The 17,537-nt window shown below is 43.4% G+C and overlaps 1 protein-coding gene across 11 annotated transcripts in view; it reads right to left on the bottom strand.

The window, feature by feature from the left end:
* Positions 1-17,537, bottom strand: part of fhit (fragile histidine triad diadenosine triphosphatase) — a 1,297,392-nt gene that overhangs the window by 417,673 nt on the left and 862,182 nt on the right. For 9 of the 11 annotated variants that reach the window (XM_068051609.1, XM_068051602.1, XM_068051603.1 and 6 more), the window contains one exon: positions 1,895-2,040. In XM_068051609.1, coding sequence (XP_067907710.1) covers positions 1,895-2,040 — 146 coding nt within the window. The remainder of the gene's footprint in view (positions 1-1,894; positions 2,041-17,537) is intronic. The other 2 variants (XM_068051611.1, XM_068051610.1) reach the window with 1 other exon arrangement.

Raw genomic sequence — 17,537 nt, 5'->3', positions numbered from 1 at the left:
GTCAGATATGCCAAGTGGATGATCCTTCTTGGACTCATCCTGAGGTCCCCATCATCACAGGCACCAGTCTTCAGCCAATTCAATTCACTCCACATGAATCAAGAAATGGCTGTGTATGCTGGACACAGCAAAGACTGCAGGCCCTGATAATACCCAGGCAGTAATGCTGCAGACCTGTGCTCCAGAACTAGCTGCGCCCTAGACTAAGCTGTTCCAGTACACTTACAACACTGGCACCTACCCAACAATGTAGAATGTTACCCAGGTATGGCCTGACCACAAAAAGGACAAATTCAACGCAGCCAATTACCACTTGTAAATACAAGTTTTAGCTTCTCTGACCCTTTTGAGTTTCACTTCTGGATTATTTTGTAATTTGTCCTTGTATCTTTCTACATTAACCTGCCAGGAATCACATCCATGATGCAAATAGGCTATTTCCAGACCTTCAATGCCTTCTTTTACTGGATGTTTGAAACAAAGGTATTGCCCAGCTAAATCTGTTTTTCCATGAAGTTCTATTCTGGGTGCTGCGGCACCTCTCTGTCTGTTTGTGTCTGGTGTAACTCAGTAGGGAATTAAATATAGTATGGGATCAGAACTGTGATGTTTCCACTCAGTATGGTACAAGTTGGTGTTCAGCACACTGTATAACTACACTATTATATTGACCTTAGTTTTTATTGGTAGGAGTGCCTTTTCTAATAAAGATTATAAGATTGTGATCAGAATCTCTGCTGTTTCCTCTCTGACTTCAACCAGCATTCTTGAATGAAACCATCAAGAGCCAGTGTCTTTTCTGTTGGGTTCCATTCATTTTTTGAGTAACAATTCTTTGTCCATTCCTTGTAATCTGACAAAGTATGATATACTAAATAACTTGAGTTGTAATGTCAGTCATTGAGTATATTCAAGACAGAGATCGATAGATTTCTAGATATTAAAGATATCAAGGGATATGGGGATAGTGCGGGAAAATGGTGTTGAGGTAGATGATCAGTCATGATCTATTTGAATGGCAGAGCAGGCTTGAGGGGCTGAATGGTCTACTCCTGTTCCTGTTTCTTATGTTCCTATTCACTTCCTCACCCTCAATAATCAACAAAGTGCCATCAAGTGAAATGTATTCCCCAATAACCTGCTCACCGATGCTTAGTTTGGGTTTTACCAGAACCATGTGACTCTAGACTTCATTATAGTCTTAGTCCAAAGTTGGACATGAGCTGAATTTCAGAGGATGAGGGGACAGTGACTGCTGCTACATTGGAGCATTATTTGACCGAGTGTGGCACCAAGGAGCCCTAGTAAAACTGAAGTCAATGGGGATTGAGAGAAAACTCTTTAGTGTCTGGAAGCATACCTGGCAATAAAGAATATGGTTGTGGACTGAAGGAAACTGTGTGGCATGGGTGTCTCCTACAGGGAACAAGAGATGGAAAAAAAAAGGCACGAGTCAAAATGGAAGTTAAGAAAAAGCTGAGCGGCAGATGGCTAGCTTCTTTCTTCCACTCCCAATGTGCCTCTATGTTTCAGTTGATTGCCTTTCTTCCAGTGAACAATGAATGTAATCTTCTAGGATAATGCCACTTTTGTCAAATACCATGTCTTGAAAACGGAAACCATTTCTGACATATTTACACAAAGGTGAACCGCAGCACACTGACAGCCAAAGAACCGAATGCTCAGTGCAGCAGCCACAGGAAACGACAGGAGAGATGCAGCAGGTAAGCATATTTTAATCTATTAACTGAACAAAATGTCCTGAAATGCCATTCTTCAAATTCCTTCATGGTAAAATTATTCTATATACTGCACTGTATGTTGCAAAACTAAAATAATTCAGTCAAGTAACTGTTCATTCACTATTCAAAGGAATTATCATTAATGTACAAACCTGAATGGCAATGGTCAGAGATGTTACTTTGAAATGCTGCTCCACAACCTTTGCAACTTTCTGGCTTGTCTGAAACAAGTCCGTCACCTCTTCTGGTCGTAGATCTCGAAAACGTTCTGCTGCTCTGATTGGACAAACCAACACATCTTTGCGTGTGCAGTCAAGGAAACATACCAAGAGAAACATCTGAATTTCAACAATAACTTTGATCACAATGAGAATAAACTAACTTTAACATCAGTAGCAAAAATGTACAATACAAAGTGACCTTTTCTTTTGTGTCATCTGTGAAAAATATGTTTATTTTCTGTAAGCTTCTAAAGTGATATTTTAAAGTCAATCAGAAGAATGTATTTTAGTGGCAGCAATAAACAATCCCAACTCCAGCAGAGCAATTTGTTTTCTGATGGTTGCTCTTCAAACAAAAAAAATTGATTAAAAAATTAAGGTATTTGTTCCTTCAAGAACAAAAACACCCTGAAAACTCTCTTGTATGGATTTTCCTTTTATCAAAACATCCTTTATATCAATGGAATTTTTCATGTTTGGTTTTAGACTGTCGGTTTGAATGTGAGGCTTTCAAGTTAAGTTCCCAATCCAGAAACATGCATTAAAATTTCTAGCAGCAATGTTACAGTTGGTAAAACCCAATTTTCATAATCCTTAACCTGTACCTTGAAATTTATTGCTGAAAATATATCGCCACTCATGCAGAATATGCTAATCCACTGACTGGCATATTAAACTGAAGAGATAATGCCAGTATTGATAACGCTGAAATTTACATCATGTTCTACAACTACACTTTCTACATGTCACGTAATTCAATAATGAGAGTGTGCCACCTGTTGAAGCCACCACACACGGAGAATGGAATAAAACTGACCCACAGACTCGAATTGTACACTTTATAAATAACACATGCTGGAATATGTTTGAAGATAATTAAACATCTTGGGATTAAACTGATGAGCCACTCAACCTTCACTCCTGCAGTTTATGACAGTATCTGAACTGGATCATACATGACTTCCAAGTAACACACTTCATTTTATGTCCTATCCTTTATGGAATGGTTATATTAATAATCATTCTCAATAATGTGATGACTTACAGTTTTCTTCTGCTGCTTTTATTTACCTTAGATCAATTACAATGCTAAATAATCAACTTAATACAGAGAAATATTGGAGTGAGAACAAATTGGAGCACAACTTATTGAGTCACTCAATCAGTCTACATCTACTGGAAAATATTGCTTCCTATTCATAATGCATTAAAAAGGGAAACAACCTTAACTATCAATCCCTCTCTCTGGAGGTTTGATTGTAAGTCCAATAGTATCAGGGTTTTTTTTTTGTGCATTTGCTGTTTTTAGCTGCAGATTCACAGCACAAAATCTTCATGGTTTTGTACTGGGCTGTTCTCAAAATGTTAAACATAAGAACATAAGAAATAAGAGCAGAAGTAGGCCATTTGCCCCCTCAAGCCCACTCCGCCAATCAATTAGATCATGGCTGATCTGATTGTGGCCTTAACTCCACTTTCCCGTCTGTCCCGCATAACCCTTGACTCCCTTGTAGATTAAAAATCTGTCTTGCTCAGCCTTCAATATATTAAATGTTGGTTTAATACCTACAAATGAAGGTCATATCACTTCTGGCTCAGTTATAATCTGCGCACAAGTAACGAAAGCATAAACTATTTTTTACACTATTTCTAAATCATGATACTAACCTAACAAATATTTTTTGGTGCTTACTCTGTTTTATAAACATTTCAAGCAGTGAAAGATACAGGACTGTGGGAAAAAAGCATGGCAGTGGGATTCATTTTGGATTGTTCTAGCGAAGATCTAACACTGACATGATGGGCTGAATAGCCTCCTTATATGCTGTAAACCTTTATGACTTTATGATATTTTCAAATATTATTCCTTTTATGGTCTTGATCATATCAAATCTCTATGAAACTTTATTGTCCTGTAAGTCCCTTTCGTGTCTTTTCTCTGTTTTCTGGATACATAAAAGTGCAAATCTACCAAGCATGGGACTGATAAAATTTGATACACAAACTCTTTTTGCTTTCACTCTTAATCTCGTGTTAATTTTTTCTCTCTTGGCCTTTCTCCTTCCCTTTACTATCGAACAATAGTTGTACTGCAATAGGCCAGCAAACTGTTAGGCGTGGTTTGGTACTTTAAATGTCGATATTAATGGTCACAGTTAAGTCTGTAAAGTTGGAAAAGTCAAAGGCCCTGAAGCAAGCCAAGTAAGCAAAACCTACAGAAATTATAGACTTATAAATTCTATTTATTTATTTATTGAAAGTGTTGTTGGTGCTGACTGATTCCATATCCATACCCGAGTACAGTATACACACTGGCTTAAATAACCTTCAGTCTAATTTACGTGACAAACATCCACCAATTATTCAAAAGGCAATTAAATAGAACCCATCAGCAATGGACCAGATCGGACACAATTTCCTTGATGCATGACAGGGGCTATAGTGTACAGAAAGGCAGGAAAACTAACAGCAATATTTTCTTGCGAAGATATTGTGTACATCACAATTAGATTACTTTAAAAATCAAAAATTCATGAAGCATCCCTAACCCTTTCCTGTCCACTGCTGAAATCACTAGAAAGAGGAAATGTTTAACATGCCGGCTGTAATGTACTTTGGAAATGAGAATGCACTAAAGTCAGCCAAAGCCTAGTCCCAGCAATGACTACTAGTCTTTTTAAGCAGTGAGAAAACTGGAATAAAAATCAATATAATGTGGTGGTTTCTGTTCACTTTGTCTTGGATCTGGCACATGCTTGATATGGGTTTTTAATTTTTGGCTCAGAATTGTCTGCAATGCTGTAACTTATCACACCACTCCTACATTTTGCAGTCCATCCTGGGATGAAATACACATATGCAGTGATATTTTTAAATGCTTGCAGCCCCATACAACTGCCCTGAATTTATGGACTCAGAAGCACAAAATTGAAGAAGGGCCCAGTGGGTCCAAGGTAGTATCATGGCAACAATTTGTAGATGAATGATGCAAATTGTACAGCTGTACTATTCTTCCAGTAAAATCAGAACCTGTCCATTTATTTTTTAGAATTCTTCAAATAAGTCTGTTCTGGGTAACAATCTAATCCTTCAGTTTATAGCTGTAGCGACTCAGCAAATTACGTTCGGGTAGAGATTTCCATAGCTTTCAATAATGTATTTTAGCTTTTTGTCCTTCTTCATTTAGCACTAAAAAATCCTCCAAATCTTTTATCAAATAACAGATTTACCTCTTTTCACCTTTCTTCACAGGTTACTGAATGGCCGAGTCATAAACCTAACAAAAGTCCGAACCCGTGGTACCTAGAAAGGGGGATGGGAAAATAGCTGCAATGGCAGGCCACTCTGGGGCCAAAATCCATTATCTTGTTGCTTGGCTTCTTAAGATCTTTCAACTTGAGGGTGACCCAGTACAAGATCCCAATGCCAGCTTCTTTAAATGACTCTCAAAATGGGTATCCATTTGGGTGTCAGTCTTGGCTCAGTGGTTGCAATTTTGTATCTGAGGCAGAAGATCATGGGTTCAAACCTCACTCCAGGGCTTGAGCATATAATCCATGCTGACACTTCAGTGCTATCTCGTTTTCAGATAAGCAGCTAAACTGAGAGATGGAGGAATTTTGCAACAAAATTCACCCAAGTCTCCTCACTCTTTTATGTGTTTCCATCAAACCCTTCATTCAAACGAATCTCCACTCACCAATATGGCCATGCCCTTGATTCTCAAATGAGAGTATCCTCCCTCTGTCAGGTGGTCGGGGGGGGGGGTGGGGGGAGCGGGTGAGGTGGTGGTGGTGGGCGGGGGAGGTGGCTGATTCTGGCTATCAAAATTGCAACAGATTTTCAGGTGCAACAGGGTACCAAGTAATTTTTCTGATCTTTTAGTCAGAATTTTTTGAGTTTTTAAAAAATCCTCACTGTGTCCTGCTTTGTATTTTCTTTGAATGGATTTTTATGGCATAAGTACGTGTCAGATTTAAAATTGAAAGGTTTCTCCAATTGATGGTTCTTAAACATGCTGTGCCTGATCTGCATGAATGATGGTTAAATGAGTTGAAACTTAAACTTTAAGACTCAAAGAAGAAATATACAGGTGTGTTCAACACTTCTTTGGCGCGATTGTTTACGCTGATTTGTGTCCAATTACGCTTATTTTGAATTTAGGCATATTCTAATGAGATTATTTAACTGTAATTTGACATTGGTAAAATGGGCATATTTTCAGGTCTAGCCTCCAGGTTGCACCCAAGGAGTTAACTCCAGGTTCCAATTCACAATTGGACAGAAGATAGAGGCAGAATTATGGATTTGTAAAAATATACTTTAGAATAATAATAATGATAATATTCTTATTCTTCAGCCTTTGAAATTTTCAATGAATCTTAATGAAAGGGAATGGCTGAATTCAGCTCCTTTGTATGGGATGAATGGCACCAAAAATGATTGGAACAGTTTAGTTACTTCGACAAAAAAAATCCTAGAATCTAACAGTAGAGAAAAATAACATTTGGTGCACCATTCATGTTTTTGTTCCCTGAAAGAACTCTCCATTAGTACCATTGCTCTCCTTTTGTCCCATGTCCATGAAAATTTTCAGGTGATGGTGTTGTTACAGAAGATGGAGAGAGTGTTAAAGGTCAGTCTAGCAACAAGGTAAAAATAATGGTGTCAGCTAGTGTGTGCAAGGCCGACCAAGGTTGCAGCAACAGAAAAGTTGCTGAAGTGTCCAACCAGACCCATATCACCAGTGTGGATAAGCATTTACTGAAGCTTACTCAGAATTAAGCAAGGGGTTATATCTGAGGCATTGTGTAACAAAAGGGATCAATCAGGGGAAAGAAGGGAATCATCCAGTTTGCTAAGAAAAAACAGTGTAGAAGGAAAAGTGTCTCAATGCGCTTTGCAGCCAATGCAGTACTTTTGAAGGGTAGTCACTGTTGTTGTAATGCAGGGAATGTGGCAGCCAATTTGCGCACAGGAAGCTCCCACAAACAGCAATGTGATAATGACCAGATAACCTTTTATTTTGTGATGTTGCTTGAGAAATAATTATTGGCCAAGACACCAGGGATAATTCCCCTACTCTTCTTCAAAATAGTGCCATGGGAGTAGTTCTGTCAGTACAATGAGAAGAATGCATGCCTACATTCAATTGTGCTCTGTCTGCTGATAATACACCACTTGGAAAGTGCTTTATATGCTGTCTGCTGAAGATGCTCCACTTGTAAGTTGTTTTTTATGCTGAAAAATAAATTGATTCTGATCAGATCAACTGACAGACTTCGATACTATTCAAATGAACAACCTAAGTTTTAATTAATAATAGTTGGGCAAGTGTGACATCCATCTTTCTGTTTTTATTTCAGATTTCCAGCATCTGCAGTATTTTGCTTTTACGTACACTTTTGGTCATCTGCCCTAATATCTCCCCAATGTGGCTTGGAGTCAAATGTTTTTTTATTGCTCGTGTTAAATGTCGGTGGCGCAGTGGTTAGCACCGCAGCCTCACAGCTCCAGGGACCCAGGTTCAATTCTGGGTACTGCCTGTGTGGAGTTTGCAAGTTCTCCCTGTGACCGCGTGGGTTTTCGCCGGATGCTCTGGTTTCCTCCCACTGCCAAAGAGTTGCAGGTGATAGGTCAATTGGCTGTTGTAAATTACCCCTAGTGTAGGTCGGTGGTAGGGAATATGGGATTACTGTAGGGTTAGTATAAATGGGTGGTTTGTGGTCGGCACAGACTCGGTGGGCCGAAGGGCCTGTTTCAGTGCTGTATCTCTAAATAAAATAAATAAATGCCTTGAGATGTTTTACTACATTAAAGGCACTATATAAATACAATTTGTTGTTGTTACTGTTTTGCTATTTGAACTGACTCTATAAGAACAATTGTTCTGTAAATAAAACCACAAACATTATTGAACAGTAACTGGTTGAAGCAGATGTTTAATTCTGCTTCCAATGTGTTACAATAAGCATTTCCATACAGTAAATATATTCATGACTTTTCAGACAGCTGCCAAGAAATCCTGAATTCTCTAGATTCTAATCTACGTTATCAAAATGGAAACTATTAAAGTGAAGGAAATCTCTTTGCCTGCAAATGAAGTGCATGACTATGAATAACTAAGATACAGGGCTGGATTTTACCTTAGGCAGACGGGAATTCGCCACCGACAAGAAAGTTGGTGGCGAGCCCACTTCCGCCTAGCCCGGGAATCCGTCCCGTATTTTACAGGTCCCCAGGCTTTAATTGTCCCGAAGCGGGACTTCCACCCACTTGAGAGAGGAAGTCCTGCCTCAGTGAGCTGCCGGCCAATCAGTGGGCTGGCAGCTCTTAGTCCCAGCAGCGCCACCGGGAGTGGTGGCCACTGCTGGGACTGAAGCCCAGCCGACGCCGTGGTTCCAGAAAGGAAGGCAAGTAGGGGTTGCCTCACCAGGGGGATCGGTCCTTCCCTGGTGAGGCTGGAGGGGAGGGGGCATCTTGGGACTCAGGGGAGGGTTGGGAGGCAGGGGAAGCCCTCAATCGGGCACCCTGTGCCTGACTGCCATGCCCCCACCTCCCCGGGGTGCAGAAAGGCCAGCAGCTATCGCTGTAAAATACCCGTGGGGGCAGGCGAGGGCCCTTATATGGCCGTTAAGTGGCCACTTAAGGGCCTGGATTGGCCTCGGGTGGGCGGGCCATTTCCCACCCCTCACCTGACGCCGTAAACTTGGCTGGAGGTGGAAGCGGGGCGGGTTGGCCTCCCGGAGCCTCCCGCTCAATTTTACGCTGCCCCCACGCCACCATCCAACTCGCTGGGGCGGCATAAAATTCAGCCCACAGTTCCTGAGATACATGGGGAAAAATAGTACACATCATTGTCAGCTTAGGTTATTTTGAGTCAGAGGGTTGTAAATTCAAGCCCCACTAAAAGACATGAGTATTAAGATCCAAAGGTGCTATTTGACGAAGAGTGGAGAGTTCGTCCAGTGTCCCATGCTCCTCTTTCAACCAACACCAACAGAAACACAGCAACTGGTCTTTCATCTCATTTTTTGGTTTTGACATTCTGCTACAGGCAAATTAAGGACCCCTTTCATCCAATAACGATAGTGACCACTTCTAAGTGAATCACTGGAGGTAAAGCTGCTGTGTGACAATTGGGGAGATAACATCAGTAGGAGGGGAAATGCTAGAATATTTTATAAAGGATGTAATAACTGGACACTTAGAAAATAATGGTAGGATTGGGCAGAGCCAACATGGATTTATGAAAGGGAAATCTTATTTAACAAGTCTGCTGGAGTTTTTTGAGGTTGTAACTAGCAGAATACATAAGGGGGAACCAGTGGATGTGGTGTATTTGGATTTTCAGAAGGCTTTCAATAAGATCTCACACAAGAGGTTAATAAGCAAAATGAGAGCACGTGGGATTGGGGGTAATATACTGGCATGGGTTGAGAATCGGTTATCGGACAGAAAACAGACAGTAGGAATAAATGGGTTATTCAGTTTGGCAGGGTTTGACTAGTGGAGTACCACAAGGATCAGTGCTTGGGTCCCAGCTATTCACATCAATGATTTGGATGTGGGGACTAAATGTAATATTTCCAAGTTTTCTGATGTCACAAAACTAGGTGGGAATGTGAGTTGTGAGGAGGATGCAAAGAGGCTTCAAGGGGATTTTGACAGGCCAAGTGAGTGGACAAGAACATGGCAAATGGAAGATAATGTAGAAAGATGTGAAGTTATCCACTTTGGTAGGAAAAACAGAAATGCAGATTTTTCTGAAATGGTGAGAGATTGGGAAGTGTTGATGTCCAAAAGAACCTTGGTGTCCTTATTCATGAGTCCCTGAAAGCTAATATGCAGGTGCAGCAAGCAATTGGGAAGGCAAATGGTATGTTGGCCTTTATTGCAAGAAGATTTGAGTACAGGAATAAAGATGTCTTGCTTTAATTGTATTGAGCCTTGGTGAGACTGCACCTGGAGTATTGTGTACAGTTTTGGTCCCCTTACCCAAGGAAGGATATACTTGCCATAGAGGGAGTGCACTGAAGGTTCACCAGACTAATTCCAGGGATGGTGGGATGTCCTATGAGTATAGATTGAGGAGGCTGGGGCCCTCACTGAAACATACAAAATTCTTACAGGGCTTGACAGGGTGGATGCAGGAAGGATGTTTCCCCCGTCTCGGGGATCTAGAACCAGAGGACACAGTCTCAGTCCTAAATGGTCTACCCCTTATTCTGAGTTGAGGAGGAGTTTCTTCACTCAGAGTGGTGAATCTTTGGAATTCTGTACCCTAGAGAGTGGTGGAGGCTCAGTCATTGAGAATGTTCAAGACAGAGATCAATAGATTACAAGATATTAAAGGCATCAAGAGTTATGGGAGTAGTGCAGGAAAATGGTGTTGAGGAGAAGATCAGCCATGATCTAGTTGAATGGCGGAGCAGGCTCGAGGAATCATATGGCCTACTCCTGCTCCAATTCCTATATTCTTATGTCCTGTGGATATGAAAGAGCACTGCTGAAAGCATGTTCTTTCTTTATTTCTTCCAGTATTAATCATGTTTTTAAAATTAATAATCACAGAAAAATTCTACTTTAGGATACAGAGGATTGACTTCGTTACATGTCATTAGCAAAAATATATGCATGATTCTATTAAGTTCTGATTGATGAATATTTATAAAGCTGATATAGGAAGTGATTCAAATCAATCGAGTACCAGTAAATTAATAAAAGCAGTCATATAAATTATCTTTTGTTGTCAATTCAAGTATTTTAAAGGCTATATAGTTTATAAAAAAGTATAATAATTTGCACTCACTGCAAGACTGTATCGGTGGAAATTGGTACTTCTAAAATGGTCAGAAGAATGGGTGGAATTTGCAAACTGTGGTCTGTTTGAATATAAAAGTCTCTCTGAAAAAATAAAAATCCCCGAGGAAAGAATTCTGGATGAGAAAATGCTGGCAATAAATAACACAAGCAGTACAGAGCAATAGGAGTTTCACCATTTGTTTCTGTTTTTATAGTTGGCTCACACAGCCTTAAGACAAACCAACACCAATGGAGTTTCATTTCAGCAAACACCATCATGAGGCAATAACAAATTGCTTGGGTAGCCATACCTCACAGTCAATAAGACAACATAAGTAGTCCATAAATGTTGCAGCTCTTTTTTGGCTATTTTAGTTCAATTTTTTTTTACTATCACACAGCAGCTTCCTGAAAATTTTGATGGCACAGTGAATTCATGATAATTATGGAGAATTTGGTATACATTGATTTAAGAACGACATTAGAGGGTACAGTTAAAAAAGAAAACAGGGGAAAGGCATTCAAGTAAATAACTTCATTGGGGAAGCTACCACCTGCATGGGCATAATGGCCTCCATCTGAACTGATTTTCTTTTGAAGTTTACTTATTACTATCCAATCTTACTGATTCAAACCACTAATCAACAATAACTTTTACTTATAGTACTTTTAATGTAGTAAGGCGTTCCAAGGTGCTTCATCGGAGCGTTATCAGATGACGTTTTACAATAAGCCACATCAGGAGGTATTAAGACAGGTGACCAAAAGCTTGATCAAAGACGTATGTTTTAAGGAGCAGCTTAAAGGGGCAGAGAGAGGTAGAGGAGCAGAGAAGTACAGAGAAGGAACATACGAATTAGAAACAGAAGTAGGCCATTCAGCCGCTCTAGCCTGGTCTGCCATTCAATAAGTCATGGCTGATCTGTTGGTGCCTCAAGTTCCACACTCCCATCTACCTCTGATAATCTTTGATTCCCTTGCCTAACAAGAATCTATCAACCCCAGCCTTAAAATTATTCAATGACCCTGCCTCCACTACCTTCTGAGGCAGAGAGTTCCAAAGTCACACAACCCTTTGAGAGAAAAAAAATTTCTCCTCTTTCTGTCATAAAAGGGGACCCCTAATTTTAATACAGTGCCCCCTAGTTCTGGACTCCCCCACAAAAGAAAACATCCCTTCCACATCCAACTTGTCAAGACTGTTCAGGATCTTATATACTTCAATCATGTCTCCCCTCACTCTTCTAAACTCCAGTGAAAACAAGCCCAGTCTGTCCAACCTTTCCTCATGAGGCAACCCGCTCATTCCTGGTATCAATCTAGTAAACCTCCTCAGAACTGCCTCCAACGCATTCACATCCTTCCTTAAATAAGGAGACCAAAACTGCAAACAGTATTCGAGACAAAAACAAGAAATGCTGGATTCACTCAGCAGGTCTGGCAGCATCTGTGGAAAGAGAAGCAGAGTTAACGTTTCGGGTCACTGACCCGAAACGTTAACTCTGCTTCTCTTTCCACAGATGCTGCCAGACCTGCTGAGTGAATCCAGCATTTCTTGTTTTTGTTTCAGATTTCCAGCATCCGCAGTATTTTGCTTTTATAACAGTATTCGAGATGTGGTCTCACCAATGCCCTGTATAACTGAAGCATAAAGTCCTTACTTTTATTTTCAATTCCTCTCGTAATAAAGGATAGCATTCCATTAGCCTTCTTTATCATTTGCTGCACCTGTATACTAACTTTTTGTGACTCTTGCACTAGAACACCTAGATCCCGCTGCACCTTGGAGTTCTGCAGTCGTTCTCTGTTTAAGTAATACTCTGCTTTTTTATTCTTCCTGCCAAAGTGAACAATTTCACATTTTCCCACATTATACTCCATCTGCCAGATTTTTGCCCACTCACCCAACCTATCTATATCGGTCTGCAACCTCCATATGTCCTCTTTACAACATACTTTCCTATTATCTTTGTGTCATCTGCAAATTTAGCTACCATGCCATCAATCCCCTCATCTAAATCATTTATATAAATTGTAAAAAGTTGAGCCCCCTGCGGGACTCTACTCATCACATCCTTTCTTTTGGGCCTCCTTATCTCGAGAGACAATGGATACGCGCCTGGAGGTGGTCAGTGGTTTGTGAAGCAGTGCCTGGAGTGGCTATAAAGGCCAATTCTGGAGTAACAGGCTCTTCCACAGGTGCTGCAGAGAAATTTGTTTGTTGGGGCTGTTGCACAGTTGGCTCTCCCCTTGCGCCTCTGTCTTTTTTCCTGCCAACTACTAAGTCTCTTCGACTCGCCACAATTTAGCCCTGTCTTTATGGCTGCCCGCCAGCTCTGGCGAATGCTGGCAACTGACTCCCACGACTTGTGATCAATGTCACACGATTTCATGTCGCGTTTGCAGACGTCTTTATAACGGAGACATGGACGGCCGGTGGGTCTGATACCAGTGGCGAGCTCGCTGTACAATGTGTCTTTGGGGATCCTGCCATCTTCCATGCGGCTCACATGGCCAAGCCATCTCAAGCGCCGCTGACTCAGTAGTGTGTATAAGCTGGGGATGTTGGCCGCTTCAAGGACTTCTGTGTTGGAGATATAGTCCTGCCACCTGATGCCAAGTATTCTCCGAAGGCAGCGAAGATGGAATGAATTGAGACGTCGCTCTTGGCTGGCATACGTTGTCCAGGCCTCGCTGCCGTAGAGCAAGGTACTGAGGACACAGGCCTGATACACTCGGACTTTTGTGTTCCGTGTCAGTGCGCCATTTTCCCACACTCTCTTGGCCAGTCTGAACATAGCAGTGGAAGCCTTACCCATGCGCTTGTTGATTTCTGCATCTAGAGACAGGTTACTGGTGATAGTTGAGCCTAGGTAGGTGAACTCTTGAACCACTTCCAGAGCGTGGTCGCCAATATTGATGGATGGAGCATTTCTGACATCCTGCCCCATGATGTTCGTTTTCTTGAGGCTGATGGTTAGGCCAAATTCATTGCAGGCAGACGCAAACCTGTCGATGAGACTCTGCAGGCATTCTTCAGTGTGAGATGTTAAAGCAGCATCGTCAGCAAAGAGGAGTTCTCTGATGAGGACTTTCCGTACTTTGGACTTCGCTCTTAGACGGGCAAGGTTGAACAACCTGCCCCCTGATCTTGTGTGGAGGAAAATTCCTTCTTCAGAGGATTTGAACGCATGTGAAAGCAGCAGGGAGAAGAAAATCCCAAAAAGTGTGGGTGCGAGAACACAGCCCTGTTTCACACCACTCAGGATAGGAAAGGGCTCTGATGAGGAGCCACCATGTTGAATTGTGCCTTTCATATTGTCATGGAATGAGGTGATGATACTTAGTAGCTTTGGTGGACATCCGATCTTTTCTAGTAGTCTGAAGAGACCACGTCTGCTGACGAGGTCAAAGGCTTTGGTGAGATCAATGAAAGCAATGTAGAGGGGCATCTGCTGTTCACGGCATTTCTCCTGTATCTGACGAAGGGAGAACAGCATGTCAATAGTCGATCTCTCTGCACGAAAGCCACACTGTGCCTCAGGGTAGACGCGCTCGGCCAGCTTCTGGAGCCTGTTCAGAGCGACTCGAGCAAAGACTTTCCCCACTATGCTGAGCAGGGAGATTCCACGGTAGTTGTTGCAGTCACCGCGGTCACCTTTGTTTTTATAGAGGGTGATGATGTTGGCATCGCGCATGTCCTGGGGTACTGCTCCCTCGTCCCAGCACAGGCATAGCAGTTCATGTAGTGCTGAGAGTATAGCAGGCTTGGCACTCTTGATTATTTCAGGGGTAATGCTGTCCTTCCCAGGGGCTTTTCCGCTGGCTAGGGAATCAATGGCATCACTGAGTTCCGATTTGGTTGGCTGTATGTCCAGCTCATCCATGACTGGTAGAGGCTGGGCTGCATTGAGGGCAGTCTCAGTGACAGCATTCTCCCTGGAGTACAGTTCTAGGTAGTGCTCAACCCAGCGGTCCATCTGTTTGCGTTGGTCAGTGATTATGTCCCCCGATTTAGATTTGAGGGGGGTGATCTTCTTGATGGTTGGCCCAAGAGCTCTCTTCATGCCATCATACATTCCTCTGATGTTTCCGGTGTCTGAGGCCAGCTGAATATGACTGCATAGGTGTTGCCAGTAGTCGTTTGCGCAACGCCTAGCTGTTCTTTGTGCAGTACTTCTGGCTGCTTTAAGTGCTGCGGATGTTAAATCGCTGGGGGCTTTCTTGTAGTTCAAAAGTGCAATGCGCTTAGCGGCTATGACAGGTTCCAGCTCTTCATTATGAGATTGAAACCAGTCTGCATTTCTCTTCGCACTTTTGCCGTAGGTGGTCAAAGCTGACTCATAGATGGCGTCTCTGATGTGGGCCCACTTGGTCTCAGCATCCCCTGTGGGAGTGTTTTGAAGGGCTGTTACAAGTGAATTTAGAAATTTTTGTAACAGCTGTGGGTGAGAAATTCTGCTCGTGTTGATGCGCGGGTGGCCCTTCTGCTTGGAATGATGCAACTTCTTTGGTCTGAGTCTAACCTTGCTGCACACCAGGGAGTGGTCGGTGTCGCAGTCCGCACTGTGGAAGCTGCGTGTGATTTGAACACTGTTTAAGGCGGCTCGCCTTGTGACAATGAGGTCTAGCTGGTGCCAACGACGTGATCTTGGGTGCCTCCATGAAACCTGGTGACAGGGTTTAGTGTGAAAGAACGAGTTGGTGATGCAGAGGTTATGATAGGTACACAACTCAAGCAGTCTCTGCCCGTTCTCATTCATCCTTCCAACGCCATAGCGCCCAAGGCAGGAGGGCCATGAGTCATGGTCGGCCCCAACCCTGGCATTAAAGTCCCCCAGCAGGAATAGGTGTTCGGTGTTGGGGATGCTGCTAATGATGTTATGGAGTTGTTCATAGAACTGGTCTTTAGCTTCAGGTGCGGAACAGAGTGTTGGAGCATAGATGCTGAGTAGGTGCACTGGACCAGAGGTGGTGAGCAGTCGGATGGACAGTATGCGTTCCGAGCCATTTGAGGGAGGCTCTATCATGCTGAGCAAGGAGTTTCTGATGGCGAAGCCCACTCCATGCTGTCTTGGTTCTTCAGGATCCCTGCCCTGCCAGAAGAAGGTGTAGTCTTGCTCTGCTAGAGAGCCACTCGCGGGGAGGCGAGTCTCCTGAAGTGCTGCAATGTCCACATTGAGTCTACTGAGCTCGTTGTTAATGATGGCGGTCTTCCGAGAATCGTTGATTTGTGTAAGGTCTTCCGACAGGCCAGGACACATAGTTCTGACGTTCCAGCTTGCAAAGCGAAGGGCTGGTACCTTCTTTCCTTTTTTCATGTTGTTTGGTGCGGTGTATCAGTCCACCTTTCGGGCAATGACCCTGAGCTCCAAGCACCCATTGAAGCAGGCAGACTGTGGCGGGACAGAACCTTATTGACCGGGGGCTGCCCGGTTTGAGGCGGGCGGTAGCTGTCCAGTGAGGTGCAATGACCTCTCCCACCGACAAAGGCAACCCGTGGCGCCCAGTTTCTACACCAATTTATCTGGACTTATAACCCGTAACTGCTGCCTTCCGTGTTGTTTCAGTCGCTGTGAGGCAACTATGGAGTGACCTCTCCATGGCGCATGCCTGGGCAAATTTATGGAGGTTGAGAGTTGCCCAGTCATCAAAACCCCCCTCTCGGCCTTTCTGGTGGGGTCCAAAGGAGTGCAGGACACGACGTTTGGCACCAGTATGGCTGCAGGAACTGCCGGAAACATGCCAAAGGTGACACATGACCGCCTACGGGGTTCCGCTCCGGATTTTCTGTTAGGGTTTACTCCCTTAGCCTTGGTCTCTCCCGAGACGCCCACAAGGCAGTGGGGTTGTTGGGGCCCCTACACAGGTGTAGGATGGTGCCGGTGGGAGGAGGGGATGCAAGGGGGAGGGGTAGAGGGAGGAGGGGGGGGTGCAGGGGAAGGGGGTGCGGGGTGAAGATGGTGCGAGGGGGGGGCGGGCTGGGACGGGGTTGTGAGGGGGTGAGCTGAGAGGGTGGAGCAGGGAAGGGGAGGGGGGTGGAAGGGGGTTAAAAGGGGGGGGAGGGGGGGTGGAATCTGGTGCAGGTAATAAGCCATTTCCTCAGTGCCCACCATCGACGTCCGGAAAGCTCATCCACGTCCTTCGGGAGGTGAAGCATCATTTGGCAGACTTAGAGGTGATTACATTTGCGAAGGGTTTTTTTTTTGCAGTGGTTTAAATAAAGGCATGCAGCATTGCCGACAGTGCGCTGCAGATGCTCTCCGAGCCATCTCCCGCGGGCGCTTTGAAGTTGCGGCCGGGGGGGCCGTTCGTGGATGTTTTGGGTGTTCGGGGCACCTTTTCACAGGACTTCTCTCGGGTCCCGCAGCTCCTTCTTCACCTCAATGGACTTACCGCATGCCGTGGCTGCAGACACTCTGGACTGTGAAGACAGCCCAGTCATCACATCCTGCCAATCAGAAAAGGACCCATTTATGCATACTCTCTGTTTTGTGCCAGCCAGCCAGCCAATCTTCTATCCATGCTAATATGTTACCCATTACACCATGAGCTCCTACTTTGCGCAATAACCTTTTATGTGGCACTTTGTTAAATGCCTTCTGGAAATCCAAGAACAGTATGTCAACAGGCTTCCCTTTATCCACAGCACGTGTTACTCCTTCAAATTCCAGAGCTTTTGGCCTAATCTCATTGGCACAGTTATTTTACTTCTTTTTATGTGTTTTCCTTTTGTTAAGGTATCAGTCTTTACATTTAATGTTATCCA

Source organism: Heterodontus francisci, chromosome 19, assembly GCF_036365525.1.
Source record: "Heterodontus francisci isolate sHetFra1 chromosome 19, sHetFra1.hap1, whole genome shotgun sequence".
Lineage (NCBI taxonomy): Eukaryota > Metazoa > Chordata > Chondrichthyes > Heterodontiformes > Heterodontidae > Heterodontus > Heterodontus francisci.
The sequence above is the reverse complement of the archived record's forward strand: the minus strand, read 5'-3'. Positions and strand labels throughout refer to the sequence as shown.